At 39.0% G+C, this 23,649-nt stretch overlaps 2 protein-coding genes across 8 annotated transcripts in view; both read left to right on the top strand.

Annotated features, from left to right (window-relative positions):
• Positions 1-839, top strand: part of ANKRD17 (ankyrin repeat domain 17) — an 81,562-nt gene extending 80,723 nt beyond the window's left edge. For all 6 annotated transcript variants that reach the window (XM_085222700.1, XM_085222699.1, XM_085222704.1 and 3 more), the window contains one exon: positions 262-839. In XM_085222700.1, the coding sequence (XP_085078826.1) occupies positions 262-321 (60 nt within the window). In that variant the 3' untranslated portion in view covers positions 322-839. The remainder of the gene's footprint in view (positions 1-261) is intronic.
• Positions 840-2,547: 1,708 nt separating this feature from the next.
• COX18 (cytochrome c oxidase assembly factor COX18) overlaps positions 2,548-23,649 on the top strand; it is a 43,606-nt gene continuing 22,504 nt past the window's right edge. The window contains exons 1-6 of one of the 2 annotated variants that reach the window (XM_010709649.4): positions 2,548-2,993; positions 3,556-3,656; positions 4,298-4,461; positions 5,530-5,642; positions 6,664-6,771; positions 7,572-13,165. In XM_010709649.4, the coding sequence (XP_010707951.2) occupies positions 2,700-2,993; positions 3,556-3,656; positions 4,298-4,461; positions 5,530-5,642; positions 6,664-6,771; positions 7,572-7,745 (954 nt within the window). In that variant the 5' untranslated portion in view covers positions 2,548-2,699 and the 3' untranslated portion in view covers positions 7,746-13,165. Of the gene's footprint in view, positions 2,994-3,555; positions 3,657-4,297; positions 4,462-5,529; positions 5,643-6,663; positions 6,772-7,571; positions 13,166-23,649 lie in introns of those variants that run through there. The other variant, XM_085222713.1, reaches the window with a different exon arrangement.

Raw genomic sequence — 23,649 nt, 5'->3', positions numbered from 1 at the left:
GTCTTCTGAACTTTTAAGAGGTAAAGAGGAAAGATAGCCTTTCACTCTGAAAGCTGCTAGAGGTCTCATCTAAACCGTAGCAGCAAAAAACATGATGAAAATAAATCCATGTAGCTTATTGGTGACTGATTGCTATGTTTTCTGATGCTGTAATTCACTTCAGTGTGGTGGAAAGTAAACACTGCGATGTAGTTTTGATTTCTGAAATACTTTGAGTTGAAACTCTTCATACATGGTACTAAGTTAAGCTATCTCTTTCAGGTGTGGACTGGAACTTGGACACCTCACATGAACAGTGTGCATATGAACCAACTTGGCTGAGTGGGATCAACGTGCTAGACTTGAGATTCCTTTTTCCAGAGGAAAATAAAATGGCAGAAACAGTTTATGTGCTCCCAGATCATTCTACTGATGTGCTTGACTGAAGTGTGTAGGCTTTTTGCAGAAGAACTTACTAACTGACCTTTTTCTGTGAACATTGTGACTGCCCATTCCCCACCATCATACGTTTCAACTTAGTTAGCCTTTATTCTTTCCTTTTTTTTTTTTTGACATAACTTTCTGTTGAAGCTGTTCTTTGGCTGGTTGGTTTTAGTACTGTAAACTGCTTCTGAGCAAACACAGAAATTTAGCAAAATTATGTAAACTTGATCCTGAAGTTTTAGAATGGCAAATAAATGTACAATTGTTTACATAACAAATGGCTAAGCAGAAAGTAAATTTCAATATGTCAGTATAGAGGCTCTACTTTATGTAGACTTAAATTAATGTGAGATATGTACCTTCATATTCAGAAATCTGGATGTTTCCTTCATACATTAAACTATTAATAAGCATAACTTTTCTACTCGTGTAATTTAAGTACAGTGTAAAAACTGGGCATTATCAGAGGGTTTTTTCCAAATATGTGTTGGATTTTTTTTTTTTGAGAAGGTGTACATCAGTTGTAACCAGATATTAAGAGTTAACAGTTTTCTTATGTGGAAAGCTTTTCAGATTAAAGTGCTTGAGAAAACAGAAGTTCGGCACGTTAAGAGTTGCCCGGTAAAGAAGGTGAATGTGTCACACTGCACCGTCTGTTGAAAACTTATCGTTGGGTTCATGCAGCTAGGTCTCTTTTTCTATTCCTTGAGTGTTCTCAGAGTTTCTGTTCCTCCAGTTCCTTCTTTTGCCTGCAAAAGTCATTTCAAGAGATACATACTCTGTATGTGTTACTTCAAGAGCAAGAATATTAACTTGCTGTTACAGTAGAGCTTCACTGATGAAAACTGGCTCCAAGTGAAGGCTTATTTCAGAATAAGTGGCTTTGTTGTAGTATAGTGTCTTGTTCTGAACTGGATTGTTGAACAGTTAAGGTTTGTCTTGAGAAGTCCAATGAATAATTCCTTACTGTCGCCTTCTTCACTTACAGAACGAACACCAATACCAGGAAACAAATTCTTGGGTCCTGTACAAGGCAGTGATATGCAAAGCTTGAGTCAAATTCCCGTATGGTTTGTGTATGTGTGACTTAAAGTATATTTACAAGTTGAGTGTGGTTTTGTGCCAGATGGTGTGGTCCACCATGATCTGTTACTAGTTATTCTGTGTGGGTGATGGCTGAATGGAAACTTGTTCTTTCTCTTGCTCTGCGTCACTTGAATTCAGCTCCCTGGAAGAAACACCAACTTAGTTATATGGCCTGCTTCTCAGGCGGGGATTTTTGAAGTGTTATTTTGTATTTGTTATGGTAATTGTTAGTTAGCCAGAGGGAAGAAAAATACTTTTCCAAAGAAACCTGCTGCCTTTTAAAAATTCTGCTATTTCTGAGAAAAGAAAACCCAAGTTTTGCATGTACTGATGTCCCTATATGTGCCCTTACGTGATGTGCTAAGTAAGCAAGTTCATTTCTCCAGCTAATTACCCAACATACAGTGTCTAAAGAACAGGTTGTATCAAAATGAGTACCAAACTGTAGAATTGCTATGAAAGGTGGTTGCAATTCCATTTTAGCACCTTATTATGAGTGAAGAATAGTGCCATTCAGGTCTTGTGGTGACTTCAAGCCCTCTTTTAGAATCTTGTTTACTGCTTCAGTGCTAACTAGGATTCTTTGCATTCTTATTCTGAAATAATCCTTCGAACCAGTACCATTCGCCACTTATTACAGCAGTGTATTCCATGGATCAAAAGAACACAGTTTTAGGATGTGGTTTCTTAACGTGTTACTTTGTTGACTTGAAAATTCCAACTGTTGGCCAGGGGAGCTCAGGCTCGATGCTACTACACCTTTGGCAAGGGGCTTGCTAAACAAAATTCTGGGGTCTGTGGAAGTCTGTACTAGGAGCATTTTCTTTCAGATACTTTTTTTTTTTTTATATTTCAACTGTACTGCATTTTATTTGACCAATAAAAAAAGGAACATACTCTTTTGAGACCTGGCAGGTCTTTATTATTATTATTATTATTATTATTATTATTAAGAACAAAACCACTATTAACTAGTGGAGCTGTGTAAACAGGGCTCAGGAAAGAGGTAAGTTGATGGAATTGGCTACCCAGTGCACTTTCCAGCCGCTCGCAGGGACGTAGGGTCAGCCATCTGCCCTTCCCTTGCCCGCACCGAACATGGCGCTGGCGAAGTGCTGCCCACGTCCTCTGGCGCATGCGCGAAGGCGGGAGCTGCGCGGCGGGAGCTGCGCGTGCCGTGACCGTGAGGCATGTGGCGGCTCGCGCGGTCGCTGAGGCAGGGTGGCTCGAGCTGGCAGTTATGCGGCGCGGCCGTCGTCCGGTTGACGGTCGCCGCGGGGTCTCCGGCGCCGAACGGGAGCCCCGGCAGGTGGTACGAGTGGCTGGCGCAGTCGATCCCCGTGCACTGGGCGGAAGATGGGCTGGTGGCACTGCAGGCGGCCGCGGGACTCCCGTGGTGGGCCGCCATCGTGTGTGGCGGTGCCCTGCTCCGCAGCGCCGTCACCTTGCCGCTGGCCGCGCACCAGGGCCGCCTCCTGGCCAAGGTGGGTCCGCGCGCTGAGGGAACGGAACGGGTCTGCGCCGGCGGCAGCGCCTCGCTGTGTGACGGACGCTGCGCGTTTATGCTTTTTTGTGCTCTTTCTTCGCTAGGTCCTTAGGGTTTATAGAGTGTGGATCACTGCTGCTAGAGCTCGAGTGTCATTTGGGGTTATTGAGCTGTTTATTCGTAAAGCCGCGTAATCGCAGGGTGGTTTAGGTTGGAAGGACCTTAAAGCCCGCCCTGTTCCAGCCCCTTGCTGTGGATCAGGCTGCCCCTCAGCACCTCCGAGGACGGGGCAGCCGCATCCTCTTGGGCAGTTTGTGCCGTGACCTCGCTGTCCTCTGGGCAAAGCATTTCTTTCTAACATCTAACCTAATCTCTGCTGTTTTACTTTAGAGCCTTTCCCATGAGGTAATGGTGGGAAAGATATGGCTGGTAGAGACAGGTGTGTTTCTCAGACGGTTCTTCAGTGACTAACTCAAAAGTGCTGCAGTTTAATTTTTTATGCGCTTGCTACATTTAACTGTTTGTCAGGTCATAAACATTGTTTCCTTTTCTTTAGCTAGTTGGAAAATTTGCAGCCTGAGATTAAAAAACTAGCTGAGCAGCTTCGCTATGAAGTTTCTGTACGTGGAAGGCAACTGGGTTGGTCTGAAAAGGTTGCCAGGTAAGATGATGATGATTTTGTATGCCTTATAAATTCATTCTAAGTGGAAGGTCCTCCTAATAGACTCTGCTTTTGCTAGAGACTTAAACTGTGTTAGTGCTTTTATGACTTGTTTGCGTTGGATGTATCTTAACAGGCAATATCACAGTTTCAAAGCTCTGAATTTCTGATAGGTTGATGATTTCAGGGCCAAATCTAGGCATTTTTGTCTTTGTCAGCAGTTTTCTTAGCTATCTAAAAGCATCAGAACATTGCTAGGGACTTAAAGCTTGAAAGGCCCTTTGTGTATGGAACAGTAAACCCATGCAGTAGCAGTAGATATTAGCTGGGCTACTGAAGGCTGTTTAACTGGCCAGTGATGTCTGTGTTGGGAAAGCGATAGCCTTGATCAGGCAAAAATCACCACAGAATATTGGACAGGTCACAGCTAGTAGCTTACAATGATGTGAGGACTTGCTTAGATGAGTGAGTGGGGTTATGAGTTAAGAAAGGGGGCTGGCAAAGGAGAGAGAAGAGGAGGCACCTAAGTCATGTTGATATGCACAGCCTGTTCAATTGATACTTTAGAATTTGAGATGCCGCTGTATTGTAATATGGTGTTCATTTGTTTGTTTTGTATTGTTTTCTGTCCTTCCTAAAAGATTCCATTTTAAGAAGAACCTGCGGAGGATTATTACAGAACTGTACATTCGAGACAACTGCCATCCATTCAAAGCCACTTTATTGGTGTGGGTACAGATTCCAATGTGGGTCTGCGTGTCTCTTGCATTGCGCAACTGCAGTGTTGGTGCTTTAGACTCAGAAGGTGATCTGTTTGAATTTATACACTCAAAACAGTCGTTTGTCCTTTCATTTCTGTTTATACATGTCCTTATTTAGTTAAAGAATTTGGTCTCCCAAGTCTGATGTATAAGCTACTCTACTATTAAGTTTTTAAATGTAGCCCGGTTTAATCATAGATAAATATTTAATAATAACGGATCTCAAAGGTTTTGATTAGGTACTACGTATGTGTTGTTGATCTAGAGCAGGCCACAGTTTGTTTAAACAAGGAGCTTGCTTTTGGGCCACACCTTTGCTTTTCTCTGGTCAGCTAGTGATCACTGGATCCAGATCTGTGTAAACAGTTTGCTGATCTCAGCTTATATGCACTCAGTATTGATAATAGAGTTGTGAGCTGTAGAATGCCTGTTTAAAAGCAGTATTAGGATCTGAGCTCTGGGAACAATATGAAACATTTTGTTACGTCATAGAAGCATTTAATTGTATTGTGGTCTACTGGACAGTTATTAGAAAAAAGACTCTGGATTTTTCTGCGCACAAATAGATTAGGAAGTAATGCTACCCATGTGACAATATATTCGCTACTAATTGTGTTTATTTCTTCTTAGTTTCGTATAAAAAATAAATACAAGGTGAAAGTTTGGGGACTTTAAGTAACAATCCTGGTATATTCTGATAATTTAGAGGACAGGTTACAATTCGGTATTTTAAAAAAAGTGATATTAAGCAAAATGTAATTGCTTCAGATTCACAAGTAGTCACCATATTTTCCTATACTGCGCGTTCTCTTTTTGGCTTCTGAAAAGGTTGTTCAGATCTGCCTGATTTTGATCACTGGCTGACCTGAATCAGTGGCTGTCATAAGCCAACCTGCGTTTCGCTTGTCTTCCACCATTTTTTCCTTGTGTTCCTAGCAGAATCCTCAACATGAGCTTTCACATAGGAGATTTTTGTTTCAATAAAATTTATTATGTAGATAAGATGCTTCTAGAAACTTGGATAATTTCTCTGCAATACTTGGCACAATTCTGGTGAACTTGAGGTAGAAGATAACTCTTAATTCCTTTTCTTCTTTACGTTGTTGTTTCAGTTCAAGAACAGTTTTCGACAGGAGGAACACTGTGGTTTACAGACCTCACAGCACCAGATTCCACATGGATTATGCCAGTTTCACTTGGACTCTTGAATTTGCTGATAGTGGAGGTATGTTGGTGGAATAAACAGGACAATTCCAAAAGGATGCACATACATATTGTAGAATTCTAAGGCAGTGTTATCCACTTATAAAACACAGTAATGTCACTGATATTGTGACTGCTTTAAATGCATTGACCAGAAGTGAAGAATACCCTAATGATGCTATTCTTTGTGTGCATGTGTCTGTTGTTTGGAGATTAATTCTAACGTGACATGTCTGAGAAATTTTATTTGCTTTGCTTGAACCTCCATGACGTTTAGTCTCAACTCTGAAATTGCTTCTAAAAGTTGCTGCTTTAATGAGCTCCTTGCTTTTAAAGCATGTGGATGCATCCCAGAAATACTTTGTTAGTGTGTTGTGGTCAAATTTAATGATATTATTCTTAATATATTGTAAAATCCAGAACTTTGGAAGATAGCTGGGGAGATGAGTAAACAAACGCATTTTAAATAGTAATTTTACTTTCCCACATATTTTTTTTAATGGAAAAGTTTTTATTTATCTTTGCCTTTAATCATTAATTTAATCATTAATCATCTGGATTTCATTACTTCTTCATTGTTGTCTGTGACACGTTGACTAAAACTGCCCTATGAGAATAGAAGTCATTGGTGACTGCAACTTGATTCTGTTATCTTTCAGTTATCCAGCCAGTGTTTGTTCTTCCTGTTGGTAGCCCCTTCTGGAAGGGCTGTGCTCAGGGACTAGCTGTTGGCAGTTTTGGATGTGCCATAGTAGCTTTTTTAATACGTTGCTTTGAAATTAATTGGAAAAGGGCTTTGCTAGCTTGATGTGATTTTTTTTTTTTGCTACAGAGGATTAATAAAATCAAATGTGAAACAAGGGAAAGATGTTACTGGTGTGCTAACTGAAATGGATAACGAGAAAATAAACATAACGTGTGATCAGGAATACAGGTGTGATTCCTGAATACAGCAGGAAATTCTGCTGTTCCCTTTTTTTCTCATTTTAGTTGTTTCAAAAAGAACTTCCTTTTGTAACTGCGAGCTCCCTTCTTCCCTTCAGATCTTTGCTTCGCAAAAACTGGAAGCTTCCAGGTTCCAGAAGCTTGCTACAAATTTCTTAAGAGTGTTGTCAGTAGTAATGGTCCCTGTTGCTGCAACAGTCCCCTCGGTATGTATGGAGTCTTAATGCTGTGTCCTTTCACCTCTGACCATTGTGCCCCAATTTCGTAAGTTCATAGCACTTAAAGGATGGCTCAAACGCCTGATCTGTTTAATAGATCTCTTATAATTTATATGTGTATAAAATAGTCTCTGCCAAAAAAGAAAAGAATCTGTTTAATAGTGTCCATTACATTGTGCCTTTTGTCTGACTTTGTGCTTGAATTGTTAACGCACTGGGCTACTTTTGTTCACTGATAAAGAATCTGCAGTTACTGTTTCTAAACATTATTTTCTCAAACAAGGGTTTGGGAAGGAAATTCAGAGGGCTAGCATTCTTTTTGTGATTTCAGAAATGAGAGGCAGTGTTTATCTAAGGAAATATAGCTGAAGCTTTAGTGTGTACATACTTGCTTCCTCTAAGAAGAGAACGCCTTATTTTTGTAGATTGGGAAATTTTCCACATCCTTCTTAAAACAGTTCTCATTTTTATCCACTGTTTTACTTGGAATGCTTTTGCAGTGGTATAGAAAACAGTGCATACAGTTGTCTCATCAAGTTTTAGTCTGAAACGTAGGTGTTTAAGTGTGGTTAGTATGAATTAATTTATGAACTGTTGTCAAGCTGCAGTATAGATGACGTTTTTCTCCCAGAATGGTTGAGAGCAGAAAATCATATATTTGAAATGGAGCGTACTGTATTTAGCATAGGTTCATTGTTTTTCTTACAACTGGGAACATGGTTGTGGTTTGTGAAGAGCTGCCTAAATTACACCTAAGGAGGCTGAACTCGGTGTTTGTCTTGTTGCAGTCCATGGCATTGTACTGGTTGTCCTCAAGCTTCATGGGACTCTGTCACAACCTGTTGCTCCGTTCTCCGACTGTTCGCCGACTGTGTTGCATACCGAGGACCAAATCTGACTCAGTTACTCCTTACAGGGATATTGTGGCTGCCTTGACTACCAAATACAGTTTTAAGAAGTAACACGCTTTGAACTGTCAGAAGAGCTATCCCACATAATTCATGTGTGCCATTGAGAAGTGGTATTTTGTTGAGATGCTCACTGTAAAGTACTACCGCTGAAATTATATTTATTTTCCAAATAAAACATTGATCATCTGGCTAAAAAGAACGATTTATCAACACAAATATATGTTTTGGGAAGTTTGGATCCAAGAATGTTAGTTTTGCAATTTGAACAGTCCAGTAATTCAAGTTTGTCCCCCAGATTGTGAAGAATTATGAAGATATATCTGTGACTCATCTAGGCTACTTTCTTGTAGCAAAGCTGGTTTGATCTATGGACTAGTGAACAAAATTTTGGGGCTGGGGAGAGGGTGGATGGACTCTGCAGTTACTGGTTTATTTCTTAATTGAGATGTCGTCAGTTGATATTCACGTGGTTCACATTGCAGTCTTTGTAACAGTTCTCATACATGATTTCCTCAAACTGCAAGTAAACTGGATCATTATCCAAATCTAATGCAGAAAGATGAAATTAGGAGGACAAGTTTATTGTTTCTGGTGAATCTCTGTTGAGTGACAGCATTATGTTGGGTTTTTTTATGTGTCAGTGTAATTATATGTAAGCACTTCTGTAGGGTTAAACTGTGTCTGTTGTAGCCTTGCTCTACATACATTTCAAGTCAGCAGATGTGCATTGTGACAAAACTTATGTCCCGCTGGACAGAAGTTTGTGCAAGTCTGGTCTCCTTAAAGGTAATTTATCTTAGAGAAGCAGAAAATGGGGTAGAAATGCCATATCATTCTCATACCACAAAAACAAGATAATTCATGGTGTAACTGTTAAAGTCAGTGCTCAGTAAGTGGAAGTTAATTTTAAAATAACTGTGATTGTGTGTTTGGGGTTTTGTTTCTTGGTTTTGTTTAGCATTCTGTGTTGTGTTGGCTAATTGATTGATTGTTTTAAGAGAAAACTGCTCAGCATTGAGAAAAAAGGCAAACAATACCAGGCTGGCAGCAGCCAAGAGTAAGAAATCAGTGGTCACGTGCCTTCATCAAGGCTCCGTGCTCCTTTGTTTTATTCCTTCTGTTGGTTTGTTTCTTGTGTCTTTGTTTCCCTCGTGGAGCAAAAGATGGGGTTGAAGGATTCATCAAGACTTTGCCCTATAGACATGCAGACACGGCTCTTCAAAATGTTTGTTTGAACTGAAACATCAGTAGCTTTCAGTCCTGATGTTGCACTGCAACATGCGGGTGTATTTTCGCTAGGGACATTTGTGATGTTCCCTCCCATACTTGCTTCAGGAGCATAAAAAAATTTTATGTGTTATTTTCTAATTACATTTTATTTAGCTTTACTGTCCATCAGTTTTACTGTTTCTTTAAGAATAATAGTAATGTAATCCTCCATAATAAGCGTATTTTCTCAAGAAGATATTTCTTTCCCTTTTGAGGTTTCAGTCAGAGGTTGTACTGTTGTTTGCAAACATGGATGCAATTCTTGTATACTGGAAAATGGATTTGTTGTGACAGCGAGGAAGTGCCTTTGCAAGATTTTGGCATTTTGTGTCATTTTAAATGTTGGAGAATGATTCATTTAACAATGTTGCTGTCAGATCTGTCTGGATGCAAAAACAAAGACAGTGAAGGTTGCTGTTGATTTTTGCTCATAGACTTGTAGAAAGAGTGACTGTATTCTTCATGACCTCAAATAGCATAGCAGGATTTAGAGAGTGTATTTATGGCTCCTGCTAAAGCCAGAGGGAAGCTTTTCTTCATCTGAAATGGTAACGGGATAAGACCCGATGGGCACAGCTGAAGTTTTCTTGTGCTGGGTGCCATTTAACTAAGGGTAGCCCTTCTTATTTTGTAATGGTTTTATAGTTGTTTCACCTTAGATCTCTGCTAAGGTAGTGAAGAGTGTGTGATTTCTCTCAGCGATAGAGTGAGGTCAAGTGGTAGGTTTAACAGCTGATAAATAAACAAGGAAAATAATAAACATTAGTACAGATTTGAAAGAGTAAGCAGATGGTCTACAAGGTGTTTGATTAAAAGGGGACTGGTTGTAGACAAATATATTCAAAGTAAGGATAAGAAAGGTCTTAAGTGTTTTTGAGGAAGAAAATAAGAATGTGGTGGGGTTTTTTGTTTTGTTTTTTTCAGCATCGCACCTCAAGTTTACAAGAGGCTGTGAGAGGAATTATCTTCTTTCTGGGATGCATATCAGAGAAAGTGCTAGTTTACTCAAGTGGAGCCTGAAGATAAATTTCACAGTGCCCTGAATGTTGTATATCTGCAGACATGTACATTTTCTGGGAGCAAATGAACTCTCCCATGTGCCTTTTTTGGCTGCCTAGGGACTGAGATGACAAAACTCAATCTCCCAATGTAGCTCTATTTAGTAAAGTTCCTAACTGTAGTTGCAGTTTACGTATGCCTTCTGTATATGTAAATTGAGAGTAAGCTTCTGTATTTGGGGTGAAGAAAAAGCAAAAAGTGATTTTTTTTCAGAACATTGACAAAATATAAAGACAAAGTATGGCTACAGGTTGATAACTCATGCAGGCAGCGTCTTTCGGGGAAAAAACAGTAAGATTAAAGAAATCTTGTTTGTTTCGTAGTCAAACACACACAGAGGAACTGTTCTTCTTTGCCTATTCCAGGCATCCAGAAATTTCGTATTTCTGCAGTACCACCTTTCTGTCTCTGTCAGAAATGCTAGCAGTTTTGGGTGAGGAGTATCTTGTTGCTGTCTCTCCTATGGAAAGGAGTGCAGTGAGTAAAAGAAAGAGTTGGGTTTTATTTTTTTTTTTATTCTTGTTTGCTTGGTTTTTAAGTATTTTCATTCCGTTTGGTCCTTGAATGCACAGGTACATACACAACCCACCACAACATGTGAACACTGTGAAGAACAACTGCTTGAGGATATCCTGCGCAGTAGTTCTCCTTTCATTGCAGCAGGTTGAGGGAAATAAGAATGGTTTTATTTGTGAAGCAGACAGAAGAGGTGGTAACTACAGAATAGGAATTGTATTTCTCCCAGTAAAGAAAGCACTGACGACTCTGACTGGTATTTTTATTTCTGAATTATGTAGCATTAGTTCAGGCATAAAGGAAGTTGGTGTGGTGCTTCAGCCCTAATTACAGACTGGTTGCTCATGTCTGGCCACACCCTTGCATTATGGTTGCTGCTGTACTTCATTTACATTGTGCTCGTTGAAGAAGTGTCTTAGCCTTTCAGTTGATCACTGGAGCAAACAGTGACTGAGATCTCAAATTTTGACATTTCAGCAAGTAATGGTGTCTGTCAAAGTAATCCCTAGCAATAAGCTTCCTGTGCAATACAAACACTGCTTCTAATTTACGTATAGTGCCTTGATATTAGTAGATCCTGTTCCTCAAATTCTTTAAATTCTTTCAAGACAATCAAAAGCACTGGAATTTCTAAATTGTTTTTCTTAGCGTTGCCAAAAAAAAAAACCCAGCCCTCTGAAAAGCAGAAGCAAGTTCCATGAATCCCGGGAATCTCTTAACATGCAGCTGACCTTTATACAGTAGCACAAATAAATAAAATTCAGTCACTGTTTCTACTTCAACACAACGGATGAAAATCTGTAAAAAGGGATTATTAAATAGCATCCCAGCTGTGAAAGATTTGCACACTTCCGCCACAAAAGTCTGAAAGCTGTTGAATGGAAAAGACAGGACTAACTATAAAATCAACTGTAAGGCAGGAAGTGATGTTCCACTCTGTGCTGAAGAAAGTCTGTGTGACTCAGACATCAATCTTGTGTGAGTGCTGATACTGACAAGCACATGGTAAGCAAGAGGCAAGGTGGGAGAAGGGGAAAAGAATATTTTTTGTTTAGAGTACGTATACCTTTGTACATGCATTTGTGTCTACACACACAACTTTCCTTTCTTTTACTCTTTCTTCAAAACTCTATGATTTTTAGAGGGCAGCTTTGTTTGCTGTGACTTTTCAGATTAAAAACAGGGGCAGTTCAGCAACGTGAATTTGAATTAGAAACTACTTCGGCTGTCGGAGTATTCTTTTTTCAGTTGTTTTTTTTTTTTTTAATTTAATTGTAGTTATTACTCCCACTGTGTGCTGAGCAATCATGCTTAGACCCTTAGAGGAAGCCATGATTTTTGTTCCAATATCATTAGACAGGCCAAATATTCTTAAGGCTGTATTTTGTTTAAGTGGTTTTGAATTTCATAGAATGGCCTGGGTTGAAAAGGACCACAAAGATCATGTGGTTTCAACCATCCTGCTGTGTGCAGGGTTGCCAACCACCAGACCAGGCTGCCGAGAGCCACATCCAGCCTGGCCTTGAATGCCTCCAGAGATGGGGCATCCACAACCTCTTTGGGCAACTTGTTCCAGTGTGTCAGCACCCTCTGTGTGAAAAAACTTCCTCCTAATATCTAACCTAAACCTCCCCTGTCTCATTTTAAAACCATTCCCCCTTGTCCTGTCATGATCCACCCTTGTAAACAGCCATTCCCCCTCCTGTTTATATGCTTCCTTCAATTATTGGGAGGCCACAATGAAGTCTTTCTGGAGCCTTCTCTTTTCCAAGCTAAGCAGGCCCATTTCCCTCAACCTTTCCTTATAGCAGAGGTGCTCCAGCTCTCTGATCATCTTGGTGGCCCTCCTCTGGACCCCCTCTAAGAGCTCTGCATCTTTCTCTGTAGCTGTAAGGACTATATACTGACCAGCCTAAAACAGAAAGTTGAGATTGTCTTGTAAATTAAGTTACAAGTAGGTAACCTTGCTTTGCAGGCACCAGACTAGCACCAGACAGCAGGCTGAAAGGTGTGAGCTTGGTATTAATTATACATTGGTATTTGTGTCTTTGATCCTCTTTTTCCTCTGATTTATCAATACCTGTTTTTTTTAATTTGCTTACTGAGTGGAAGAGCTTATTCTAATACACATGTCCTGTATTAATCTAAACAATTGTATATGGTGTTTTGGTACAGTTGTATGCCTGTATTGAAATTAAGCATGGTTAACAATCTGTTTTAACAGGGGATTTGGATTAGTCCTTGTGTACCCTTCCTTTTCACCATAAAAGCTGCCATGTTAGCATGCTAAGCACTAGGAAAAAAAATAATAATAATAAAAATAATAATAATAAAAAAATTGAAGATCTGTGCTTTGTATCAATATTTGGGTTTGAATTTTTCTTTGTTTCAATAAAAGGTAAGAAACTATTCATATAAACTTAAATTTTTTTAAATTAAAAATTCCTTAAGTTTTAAAGAATTTTCTCCTTTAAGAGTTAAGATTATTGCTTAATCACTTAAGATTATACAATACGGTGATGACTTGGTAATATAAGGATTTGGATGTCTCAGGCATGGGACAGTTACTTGCTGTAAATGTGCACGTGTCTGTATTTGGCAATTAAAATGCTATTTTGTTGAGTTCAGCATGCTGTGCATTATGTCTGGATTTAGAGTATTAACATTTCTTGTGGGCACATTGGTTTTCAGTACATGTTCCATGTATGTACCTTCAGGTAATTCTTGACCTGCACTAAGAAGATTCTGCTTTTTGGAAAGTTCCACCTTAATTCATTGATGTAAACAGATGGAAGCAAACATTTTAGCACAAAATCTGAAGCACTTACCTGAATTACAATGATTCATAAAATGTGCTTAGCATGCTGCCATGAATTTAGCCTTGGAAAACTAATGGCACTATATACTTACAAATCCTGTTCATTGCGTGGTTTAATCCTGCCACTATTTTCCTTGGTCACTCATTTAACCATTGGCTGCATAATGGAATTGTAGAGGCCTGTTCCTACTAGTTGCATTTTGGCACCTTGTTAAATAAATTCAAGCTTTCTAGAGTATATCAAAAATCAATTTCCATATGGAGAACATAAGTTTTCTAGTTGGTATCTCTGACACTATATTGCAATAGCTGAGGATCTCCTACTTTATAGATTAATGTTCACAGGATTGCAGCTTTGCAAGTGCAGAGATACGGTTTCTGGCTGACAGAAGAAATTTGGAGAAAGAGCCAAGTTAGGTGCCATCGTATTGATTGTACTGTGCTTGTACAGGTTGGACTCTTGGAGTTGCTTTTACTATCTAGTTGTGAATTACAGCACATAATTGGTATAGCTGCATCCGTATGTGGCGAGGATATTCTCCAAGAACTTGTGGGGAAACTGAAAGTCAAACAAGGCAATGAAGGCATTGTGTCTGATGAGGAAACAACTTAAATGCGTCTGTAAAGCAGGCATTTTGTGCTGTTTTGGAAACTGGGATTTGCTGACAAGACTGATGCATTCTTCCATATTCCAGAGTCTAACGCTAAGTTCATGTGCTCATTCTCACAGCAACAGAAGCTGAAAGCAGCTCGGTGCTGCTGGTGTATGTAATTTCTTGTCCAAAAGACCCACATTAAAAGAAGGAAAGGATGGTTGTGGCTCAAAAATAGAAGACAGTTTCTGCAGGGTAGAAAAGCAGCTCTTTGTAAGTTTAGGAATGTAGCAAACAGCTCAAAAGCCGCATTTAAGGGGCCATGGTATGGGGTCAGAATTGATAAAATAAAGCCTTTTCCAGTATTGCATCAGATGTGGGAAATCGTTTCTAGGTATTTAGAAAGTGCTAGGGAGCTTCCCCAATGTTGTCTTGTGATTCTGTCTCTGCTGAAGTTACCATTGCCAAACGTGAATTTTGAGAGGTAAACAGGCAGTAGAGGGAGCTGCTACGCTGTGAAGCTCAAGAAGAGCAATTCCCTTCCTGCCCCTTTGTCATCCCTTCAGCTTCCTTAGCATGGTTTATCTCAAACGGGATCCTTGTTTCCAGCTTGGGAACAGATCCTGCTGAAGCTTCTGGGCAGGACTTTAAACCAGGTACGGCATTTTCTTTGAAAAATAAGTAAAATAGGATCTCTTGGGAAGCAGAGAGAGAGCCTTGAAACAGATTGCTGAAAAATATCTCGCGCAGATTAACACCTCTGTGGGGACACCAAAAATTTACTAAGTAATAATACAGATTGTGCAAAGTTCTTTAACGTGTTTTTGAAAATCTGCTGCTTTCTAAGATTTGTGTCACTCTAGGGTTTGGTGAGGAAATGTTTATATTTTTTCCTTGGGATTATATCTGTGTTGGAGTAAGCGATATGTGGCACGTAGATACAAATGAAGAGAAAAAGCACATCTAATAGAGTTATATTTAGATTTATAGGTACATATACACCATACGTTTTCATAAATATATAGTTCTAAATATTTGAGTATAATCAAAGAGCCAGCAGATCTTTGTCATGGATAAAATACACCTAATGTCAGCTAATCTTTGTCAGGAACTGATTAAAATGTGACACTTCCCTGTCAATAAGAGAAACATTTCTTAAATGCTATGTAACAACTAATATTAGCTACAATTTAACTGTCCTATGCTTTTTTCTGAAATCCCCAGGAATCCATTTGCAGCATAAAATTGCTATCCTGAATTTCATGTCAGTTATTTGTGGCCTTTAAGACTCTTTTCTATATCCCAGGTAGTTCCAGATCTGAGCAAACTGTGCACCAAAGATAAAAGTGAGAGTACATATAAGACAGATATTTTCACTTGCATAAAACTTCAGTATGAGTTTTGCCATTCTACCACTCGTGCAAATTTTCAATGCTGTTTTGTGAAAAACGACATGGTGCAACAGCTTGATAATCTAGATGCTGAGTTCCCCATTTATTTGTTTATTATTCACAGCACTTAAATTCTGCTTCTATTAGAGAATCACACCCAAGATCCACCTTTGCAAATTAAAAGAAAATCAAGTCTCTATGAATTTCTTATAGTATTATTTTAGATGAAACTGGAATCTGGAAGAAGATTGTTGAAATAATGCAGCTATGCAGAGAAGAGTCTAGAGTTGTGGAACTGAAACCAGTCCAGTCAAATTCAGCAAAATTTAAGTTCCTTGGATGAATTCTTCTCTGATAGAGCTTAGAATTTCTGAAAGGTTCTGGTGCAGGTTGTGTTTAGAGTGTAAGTTGGAGCCTTCATTGTCCATATTGGGTCCCTAGTCCAAAGCCCCAATCCAGAGCATGCATGGAAATTTTCCAAGCTGCTGTAAATATTAATCTATTAATACACAGAAGTTGTTTCAGCAAAGACAAGCTGAAATAAGGTGAAAATGAGAGGTTCATGATAAGGACACAGAAAAACAACATTCTTTCTTGGGCAGAAAGAGCATATCAGCTGTAGAAGTTTAGTGCCTATAAGACTTTATCTTTTATGCTACAGTATGGGTAGCATAAAGTGGCCCTGCAAGTGGTCATGTAACGTTAGACAGAGTGCTTTCTGCCTGTAAGTGAGCAGAAGTTATTTCTGGAGAAGAAAGCAGAAACCGTTCCTTTGTTTTCTGAGAAACATAATTGAATGGAAGTGGCTTGAAAAAGTGCGTGTTATTCTTCCTGGATGATGTCATATTATTTTAATAGTGTGATATATCATTCTAATTGGCCTAACTTATTCTGCATGCTTCCTATCATGACTTTACTAAAAACAGTGTAGAGTTGATAGCGAAGCCCCATAATTTGGAATAAACGGAGAGAATGTTGCTTTAGGTTTCTTAGTAATAGAAAGGATGATACTTTGAGAAAGGATGGATTTTCCTTTGTAGCAACTCTTATTAGCTTGAAATATTGCAAAGAAGGTGAGGATGTCAGTGTCACATTCAAAATGCAAATATAAGTAAAATGTAACACCTTTTACGAAGCACTGGAGAAAAGTGCCGTTGCCTACCAGAGAATTTGAAACTGTGTTTGCCAGGCCATCTTGATAGATGCTTTAATAGCAAGTCCAAATTCTTAATTCAAAATTGAGTTTCTAGGGTGGATTCTTTGAAGTGCAGAGAATGTTTTGGAAGGCAGGCTGTCGATTATTGGCACTTCAGTTTCCAAGATTTCAGAAATCAAAACATGCCTGAGCATTTTTTAACTTACTATTGTACACACGGGGGTGCTCTAACTATAGTTAATGCTGTTGGTTGTTGGGCTGCTAGAGCTGTAAAATCTGGGACAAGCAGGAAGGCCTCAGATTTTTCAAACATTTTTCTTGATGCTGTTTCAGAACTTAATCAGCCCGTCCCTTTGCAGCATTCACTGCTTTTCCACCTGCTTGCTGTGTCCCTTTGAAGTAACCCAGTGTTTAACACTGCTAACCTTTAAAATAATGGAACAAACTTGCTAGCTGATCTCTCTTTCTGGGCTAAGGATTGTCAGGTGTTAAGGACAGTCCCTCTTGCTGCCTAGTTTCTTTACAAAGCCATCTGTATTTGCAGTCATGTGGCCAGCTGGGAGGAGAACCTCTGTTTTTTCGCATGATAATGTTGGACTACCTGTATTTAATTGACCTGACTTATTTCTAATGGTAAATAAAATACTGTTCATTCCTTTGAAGCTCAGCATAGCACAAAGAGTAACAGCAGCTGCTGTTCTTATAAGTGAGGCTTGTTCCTCTTTTTTAAAGTCTAAGGGATCACAAGTTTGTATTTTTGTAAAACAAAAGAGAAAGGAGCAGGCCAATGGGGAATTGCACCACATAAAAGCTGTCTGAGGGAATGTGCTTAATCCCATTTTTTATTCTTTTTTTCCTTTCTACTTTGTGTTTAGGACTAGTTTAGGCCATGATTTCATAATATTAGAACTAGATATTGCTGGATCTCTCAGCAGTGCAAGTGTTGTCTAGATTAAGCTGGACTATGCAATTGCAATTGTTTCACATTAGAGGACACAATTACAGAGTTTATGCTGACACTGGGGTTTTTCTTGCCAGTGCCACGCCAACTGCAGCAGGATGGAGCATACTGGATCTAGCAAAAGGTTAGGTACAGAAAGAGAGGAGGTGCTATGAGCCTGAATCTACAAAGTTAGCCTGACAAAACATTCTAGACATATCTAAGTTGGCAAAACGAAATAACTGTTTCTGCAGTTATCCATGTGGATTCACTTGTCAGTTTAAATGTGTATGTTCCTAGAGAGTTGATTTAAGGTTGTATCCCTATGTAAAAATAATGAAGATAGGCATGCGTTATTTTTTTTCCAGCAGGATTGTGTTATTAGTGTTTTGGGAAAAGTTCAAGCACAGTACAGTAGCAACTTGAAAAGAAGGGGTAGAATCCACTGGCAGACCAGCATTTTTGCTCATCTGGAATGTTAGGATATAGTTCTCACTAGCATCTTTTCTGTGCTGAAGATTGTATCTCTCCTTCTTCGGTGTTCTGCACTCATAAGATAAAGTGCTGGAATGGCACGTTCTTGTGTCAGCATTTCTGGAAATGTGAGACGTTCCTCTCATCCCAGCTTCCAGGGTAACAAAAATAAAACGTACTCTCTTGAATGGCACTTATTTCATCTGGAATGGGAGAAAAGTAACCTCTACTTCCCTCTGCTCAGAAACTAAGGACCCTGAACTGGAGTGCGCATCAGCTTACTTGGCTATTACCTAGTATATCTGAAGTCAAGAATTGCTATCGCCTTGATAAGCAGTGAGGGAAACTGGATTGTTACTCAGCTGATAAGCTTTCTTACCTTTCCTCAGTTCATGTCCTGCCAAGCCTACTGCGGCTGCTTCCTCAGGGTCTGGCAAATTCCAATCAGAGATTCAGCAGAGAATTTCTGCAGCCCAGTAATTGATCTTTAACAGAACTGCCATTACTGTTGCTGATTTGTATCAAGTCTTCAGTCAGTAGATGCCAGGCTGACATAGGAAAATTGAAAGTCCCTAGCAGGGGCAAAACTGTTTCACCATACTGATGAATTACTATAATTTGGTTTCAAAGATAACAGTTTTGCATCCACACGAGTAGTAAAAAAGATGTTTTTGAAGCTTGTTATTAGAGTACAGCTGGGAAATTATAATACAATCGTAAGCTTCATTTTTGCTTTGTTAAGTCCAAGTCTTAAATGCGTTAAATGGAGGGCAGAAAGATTGAAAAGCTGCTTGGAATGTTGATGTGTACCACGCATGTTGCAACGGGAATATGTTGTTAATTAGAAACAAATGCCAGCCTTCAGCATCAGCCAGTTTTGATTAAAAGGCCTTGTCAGATGGGCCTCATTTTGTTTATCTTGTATTTGCCTGGGGACAGCTTCTCGATGTTGATCAAAAGTGGTGTGTAATTGTTCCATAGAAGACAGAATGCAAAACTATGGTAAATGATTGATCCTTGAATGTTCTAAAGACTGAGTGGAGGTCTTTGAATTGTAGGCCAAATACATTCTTGCAGTTAGAACAAGCCAAGAAGTTGTTCCTCCAATCTGATCTATAGAGACGAATTGTTTTACTTTATGCTGAGATGGGCTAGGAGTCTTCAGACTGAGACATGGTAACTTTAGAACCACTAAAACTTGTGTGATAGAGCTCATTGGACTTATTTCAATGTTCATTCCTAGTTGAGTACTAGAATGGATAGCCATCATAACTACATTTTTGGGTTTGAGATTTGTTTTGTTTTTCTTTGGGAACATATTTCAAGAAATGCTGAAATATAACTTTTTTTTCTGACAGAAAATTTTAAATAAAAATTTGTCTCATGGTTTTTGAAAAACTGAATTGAATTTATAGGGTTTAGGCGAGGTATCACCACGCCTAAGTCCGCTGATTTTTCTACAGCACTTCGGTTTGAACAGGTAACTAAATACTCTTACGACAGATGCTGCTGTTGGAGGCTTTTCAAATATGAGTAGTGTATGTAAGGACAAGAGGCCCTTTGAATCTGAAGCATTATTGTTCAAAACAGTAATTGCAGAGTAGGTTTGTTTGGGCAGACTGTTAGAAGGATTCAGAGGTCCTTTTCTTTCCATGTAAGTTCCTTTCACCTTTTTAGTTTCTCTTAGTTGTGAGAACAGAGATTTCTCTTTGTAATTCAGCTCCTCGCTGTTGATGAAAAGCCTTACTTTTGGGGGGAAGGAGGAGTTGTCTTGACATTCTTGGTTAATGTGTCTGCCACAGAGAAACAAAATTTAAATTTGTTTTTTTTTTTTTTTGAGCTCAAGGTGGTGAGTTGTTAGTTACTGTCAGTCTAATTAGTAGTGCATTAGTAGTTAAAACAGACAAACCTTTTTCTTCTCTTCACTTGCTGACATGGAAAAGGAGTTTGTCCATGAAGCATCCTGAAGAGATTCTCCATTTCTTGCTCATACTTTATGTCACTGATGAGCATGACGTAGGTAATGAATGTTGGCTTGAGCTTCGCAAGACAAATGGATCTGGAGCACAGAGGGTTAAGAGTTCCTCTGAAAAGACCATACCTCTTCTAGTCCTGTTCTAAACTGATAATCATCTGGGGGGGTGGGAATATTCCCAAAGCTGTAGAAAGACACCTGAGTTGAGTACAGAGCTGTGCCGCTGTCTAAATTAGTAGATTCATGTCAGTTATGCAAGTGGAGATTTATAGGGTGTGAACGCAGTGTTCTCTCCTTCCTGGTTGAAGTGTCCTGCTACATGGCAATTGTAAGAAAGAGTATTATTTTTTAGTGCTTGGGAGAGATGGATAGCAATGGAACACTGTCTCGCTGTAGGCTCTTTTGAGTATGATTTCTTAAACTCAAGATCTGTTAGAGCGGTTACCTTCAGTGCATTACCTTATGTAGTAGATGGGGAGAAGGTTATAGCCAGAGATGTTGAGCGTTCATGAGAATGGTAACATGGACATCTGTGGTTACAAGCTGAAAATGTGTTTTTAATGATGTTTTCCTAAGTTTTCAGTGTATGATGTAGCATCATTATTAGTTTATAATTTATTATACTTAAAATCATTTTCATTAGTTCTCATTATTTTAATAGTGAAGGCAGTGAGGAAGAACTCAGATGCAAATACAGTCTTGTCCTTAGTGGTGGAATTGTAACTCCAGATCCCAAGGTGTGTTGCCACTTTGCAAGATAAGTTTGTTGTTGGTTTATACTACAACAATTTGCTTTGATTGGTTGAGTTTCTTAAATCTGCCTTGAGAATACAGTCTCTGAAAAGTAAGTGCATGGAGATGGTTTGGGTTCTCACTCTAATGATTAATACCCCCCTTCTTGGGAGAAGGGATGCATTCCCTCATACGATAGTGGATTATGAATTGTGGTCAAGGACATGCATGTCTAAACAGATCTAGTTTGCTATCTGCACACCTGGCTTTCTCTGCTAATAGCTTTTCAGTTTGGTTTCTTTTTCTGAAGCTCGCCAGCCACCACCTCTCTCACTGTTTCTTGCCGTGATTCTTGGTTATATAAGTTGCTTTCTTTTCTAGACTCAAGGAAATAAGGTAGGGGAAAGAGGAGACAATTGTATGCATTCCAGCATAAGCATGGATTTGATGATACTGGATGGGTGTAAATGTCTTGCTGATTTTAAAACAAAGCATGTCGCTAAATGTGTCTGGTTGATAAAATGTAAGAAAGAGAAAATAATTCCTTTAATGCCAAGGAACTTTTCCTGTGGCTTAAAGCATTGCACTGGAAAAGGTTAGGTCTAGGACAGGAGACCAGATAACGAAAAAAGAATGTGTGCTGTCAGTCTGGAAGTGTAGGAGTCTCTTGCTTGAAAAAGCTTTTGTGTGTTTCTCATTCCTATAAAGATGTTGCCCATTTAATAAAATGACTTCAGATTAGTTTAAAAAAAAAAAAAAAAAAAAAAAGACAAACTAGGTAACTTTCTAGAGCAGAATTAGGCACACTCCCTGGCATTGGTTGTCATAAGCTTTTCTTGGATGAGATGGGTTGTCTTAGTAGCAAACTTTACCACAACAGCCAGTCTTGCCAACCTGTTCCTTCCTGGACAAATCTGATGACCACGACTTGAGCTCCAAGCCCACTGTCATGCTGCTTATTTGTGTGAAAAGAAAGGAGTCATAAAAAGAGATCTTTCTGAAAGGGAGATAACTTTTTCACATCTTTAGTAAGGATGCATAGCCTTGAATAGCTAGGAGAGAATTGTGGATTAAGAAATTCAAGTCTTTTTCATTTCACTGAAGGAATGTGGAATGAAATTCGGTGAATCCTGAGAATGGCAGGACCCATTTCATTCTGGCACAGTGTTAAAATTATTCTCTTTACAATTGCTGAGTGCAAATGTGCTAGTTTTCCCTTTTATCCTGGACCCCAGTTCAACTTCCAGTGAAAGATGGGTGTTGTTTGTTTGTTTTTTTTTAAAACAACTTTGTGCAGTATTATTTTCATCATTAAATGAAGCAGAGAGTTTAGAATCAGGTTTTTAACAGGTGCAGCAGCACTGTATGTGTCAGTACACCTTTCAAAATTTGAGCTGCAGTCATTCACGCTGAAATATAAAATGCAGAAGCTGTCAGAAGTCAACCACAGCAATGTTTACAGGTAGTCATACTCTAATTTTTTCCTGTTTGTGTTCGTTGTTTCAACACTAAAAAAACTTTCTTTAATTTGGGCATTGAAGCTTGAAGTGTTCAGAGAAACAAAAGAAATGTTGAGTTCTCAGTCATAGGTTGGACATCAAAAAGGGAGCATGTGTATATTGATTATAAATGTTTAGAAGGGCTCAAAGGAAGCATTTGGCAAAACTAGGAGACGAAATGAGTTTTTTCCATGTTTGGGTTGTAACAAAATCCACACACTTCTGATGTGATGCACATCCATATCTTTTGTACTGCCTTCAGTTTCCCTTTTTCATTATGAAGTAGTTGTGTGTTTGGACAATACCCTGGAAAATACAACTATGTGTATTTTCACTTAAATGCTGCATAAACTGAAGAAAGATGGTTTCCAAACAGAATTAGGATTTACAGATATGCAGGCCTAGTTTTGAAATAGCTGAGCCTTTTTTCAGTAATCATAGGATGCTTTTAGAATTGTGAGGCAAAAGATCTGTTCCCATGATTTGATTCTCAGGAGTCTTTTTACTGGTAGTACCTACCAATAGTACCTTTGTTAAATGAAATCTTATGTATTGCAGATGGTTATGTGACTTTAACTTTGATAAACCTGGGTAAAGTTGAAATATATGCAAGTTAATTATTTCCAAAGTTTCTGTGCACAGGTAGGCAGCTGCCTCTTGGATATCTTCTTGAAATGGAATGTGAGTGGAACCGGGAAAGTAGGAGGAAAAATGCTGTTCTAGTTTTACATGCAGTTTGGAAAATTCTCAGTAGTTTGCTGTTCACATAGTCACTCTCACTACTATGTGGTGTGTCTAGCAAATAGACCTTTCAGTATGGCAAACAATATTGTTTCTGAAGTGCATCTCCAAATCCTTGTGGACCTACTGCCTAGCAAATAGATGCAGGCTATTTTTTTCCACCTGACACTGTACTATACAAATATCTCAAGAGAAGTGCAGTTATTTGCCCTAGGTTGTATATCACCAGAAGCTGTGAACTCTTTTAGTACAGCAGCAGAGTATAGCAGTGGCCATGGGTGGTGGGTGTGACACGCAGAGCTAACGGTTTGTGTAGCTAGATGTGTTGGGATGAAACAGAGTGCCTAGTGGATTGTGAGTATAAAGTATAAGTATATGGGCAAGTATAAATTATGGGCATTAGTTTGCATTACGGGCTCAGGCACAGGCAGGAATCGCAGAAGCAGGAGTGGGTTTGTTACTTTTAAGGCTCAGAAAGTATTGCAGACACCCAATAGCAACCAGCACCATTTAAAGTGAGTGACCAGGAAACATTTGCAGATAGTGCAACCCAGCATCCCATGCTATAATACAGGAAAAATTTGTTCTCTTGAGTGTAAACGTATATCTCGGTAGAGTGTACCATTCAAGTTAAGACTCCAGTGGCTTAAATCAAGCAAACCTAGCAGGAAGGTAACACATGATCTAAGATGATAAATGCTGTTTAAGTGTTTAAAATCATGAGGATAGGACTATAGTGGATTCTGTGATATTTCCAGCAGTCACATTCATGGCAGAGTTATGCAGACTCGG

The sequence above is a fragment of the Meleagris gallopavo genome, chromosome 4, assembly GCF_905368555.1.
Source record: "Meleagris gallopavo chromosome 4, MGAL_WU_HG_1.1, whole genome shotgun sequence".
NCBI lineage: Eukaryota > Metazoa > Chordata > Aves > Galliformes > Phasianidae > Meleagris > Meleagris gallopavo.
The sequence above is the reverse complement of the archived record's forward strand: the minus strand, read 5'-3'. Positions and strand labels throughout refer to the sequence as shown.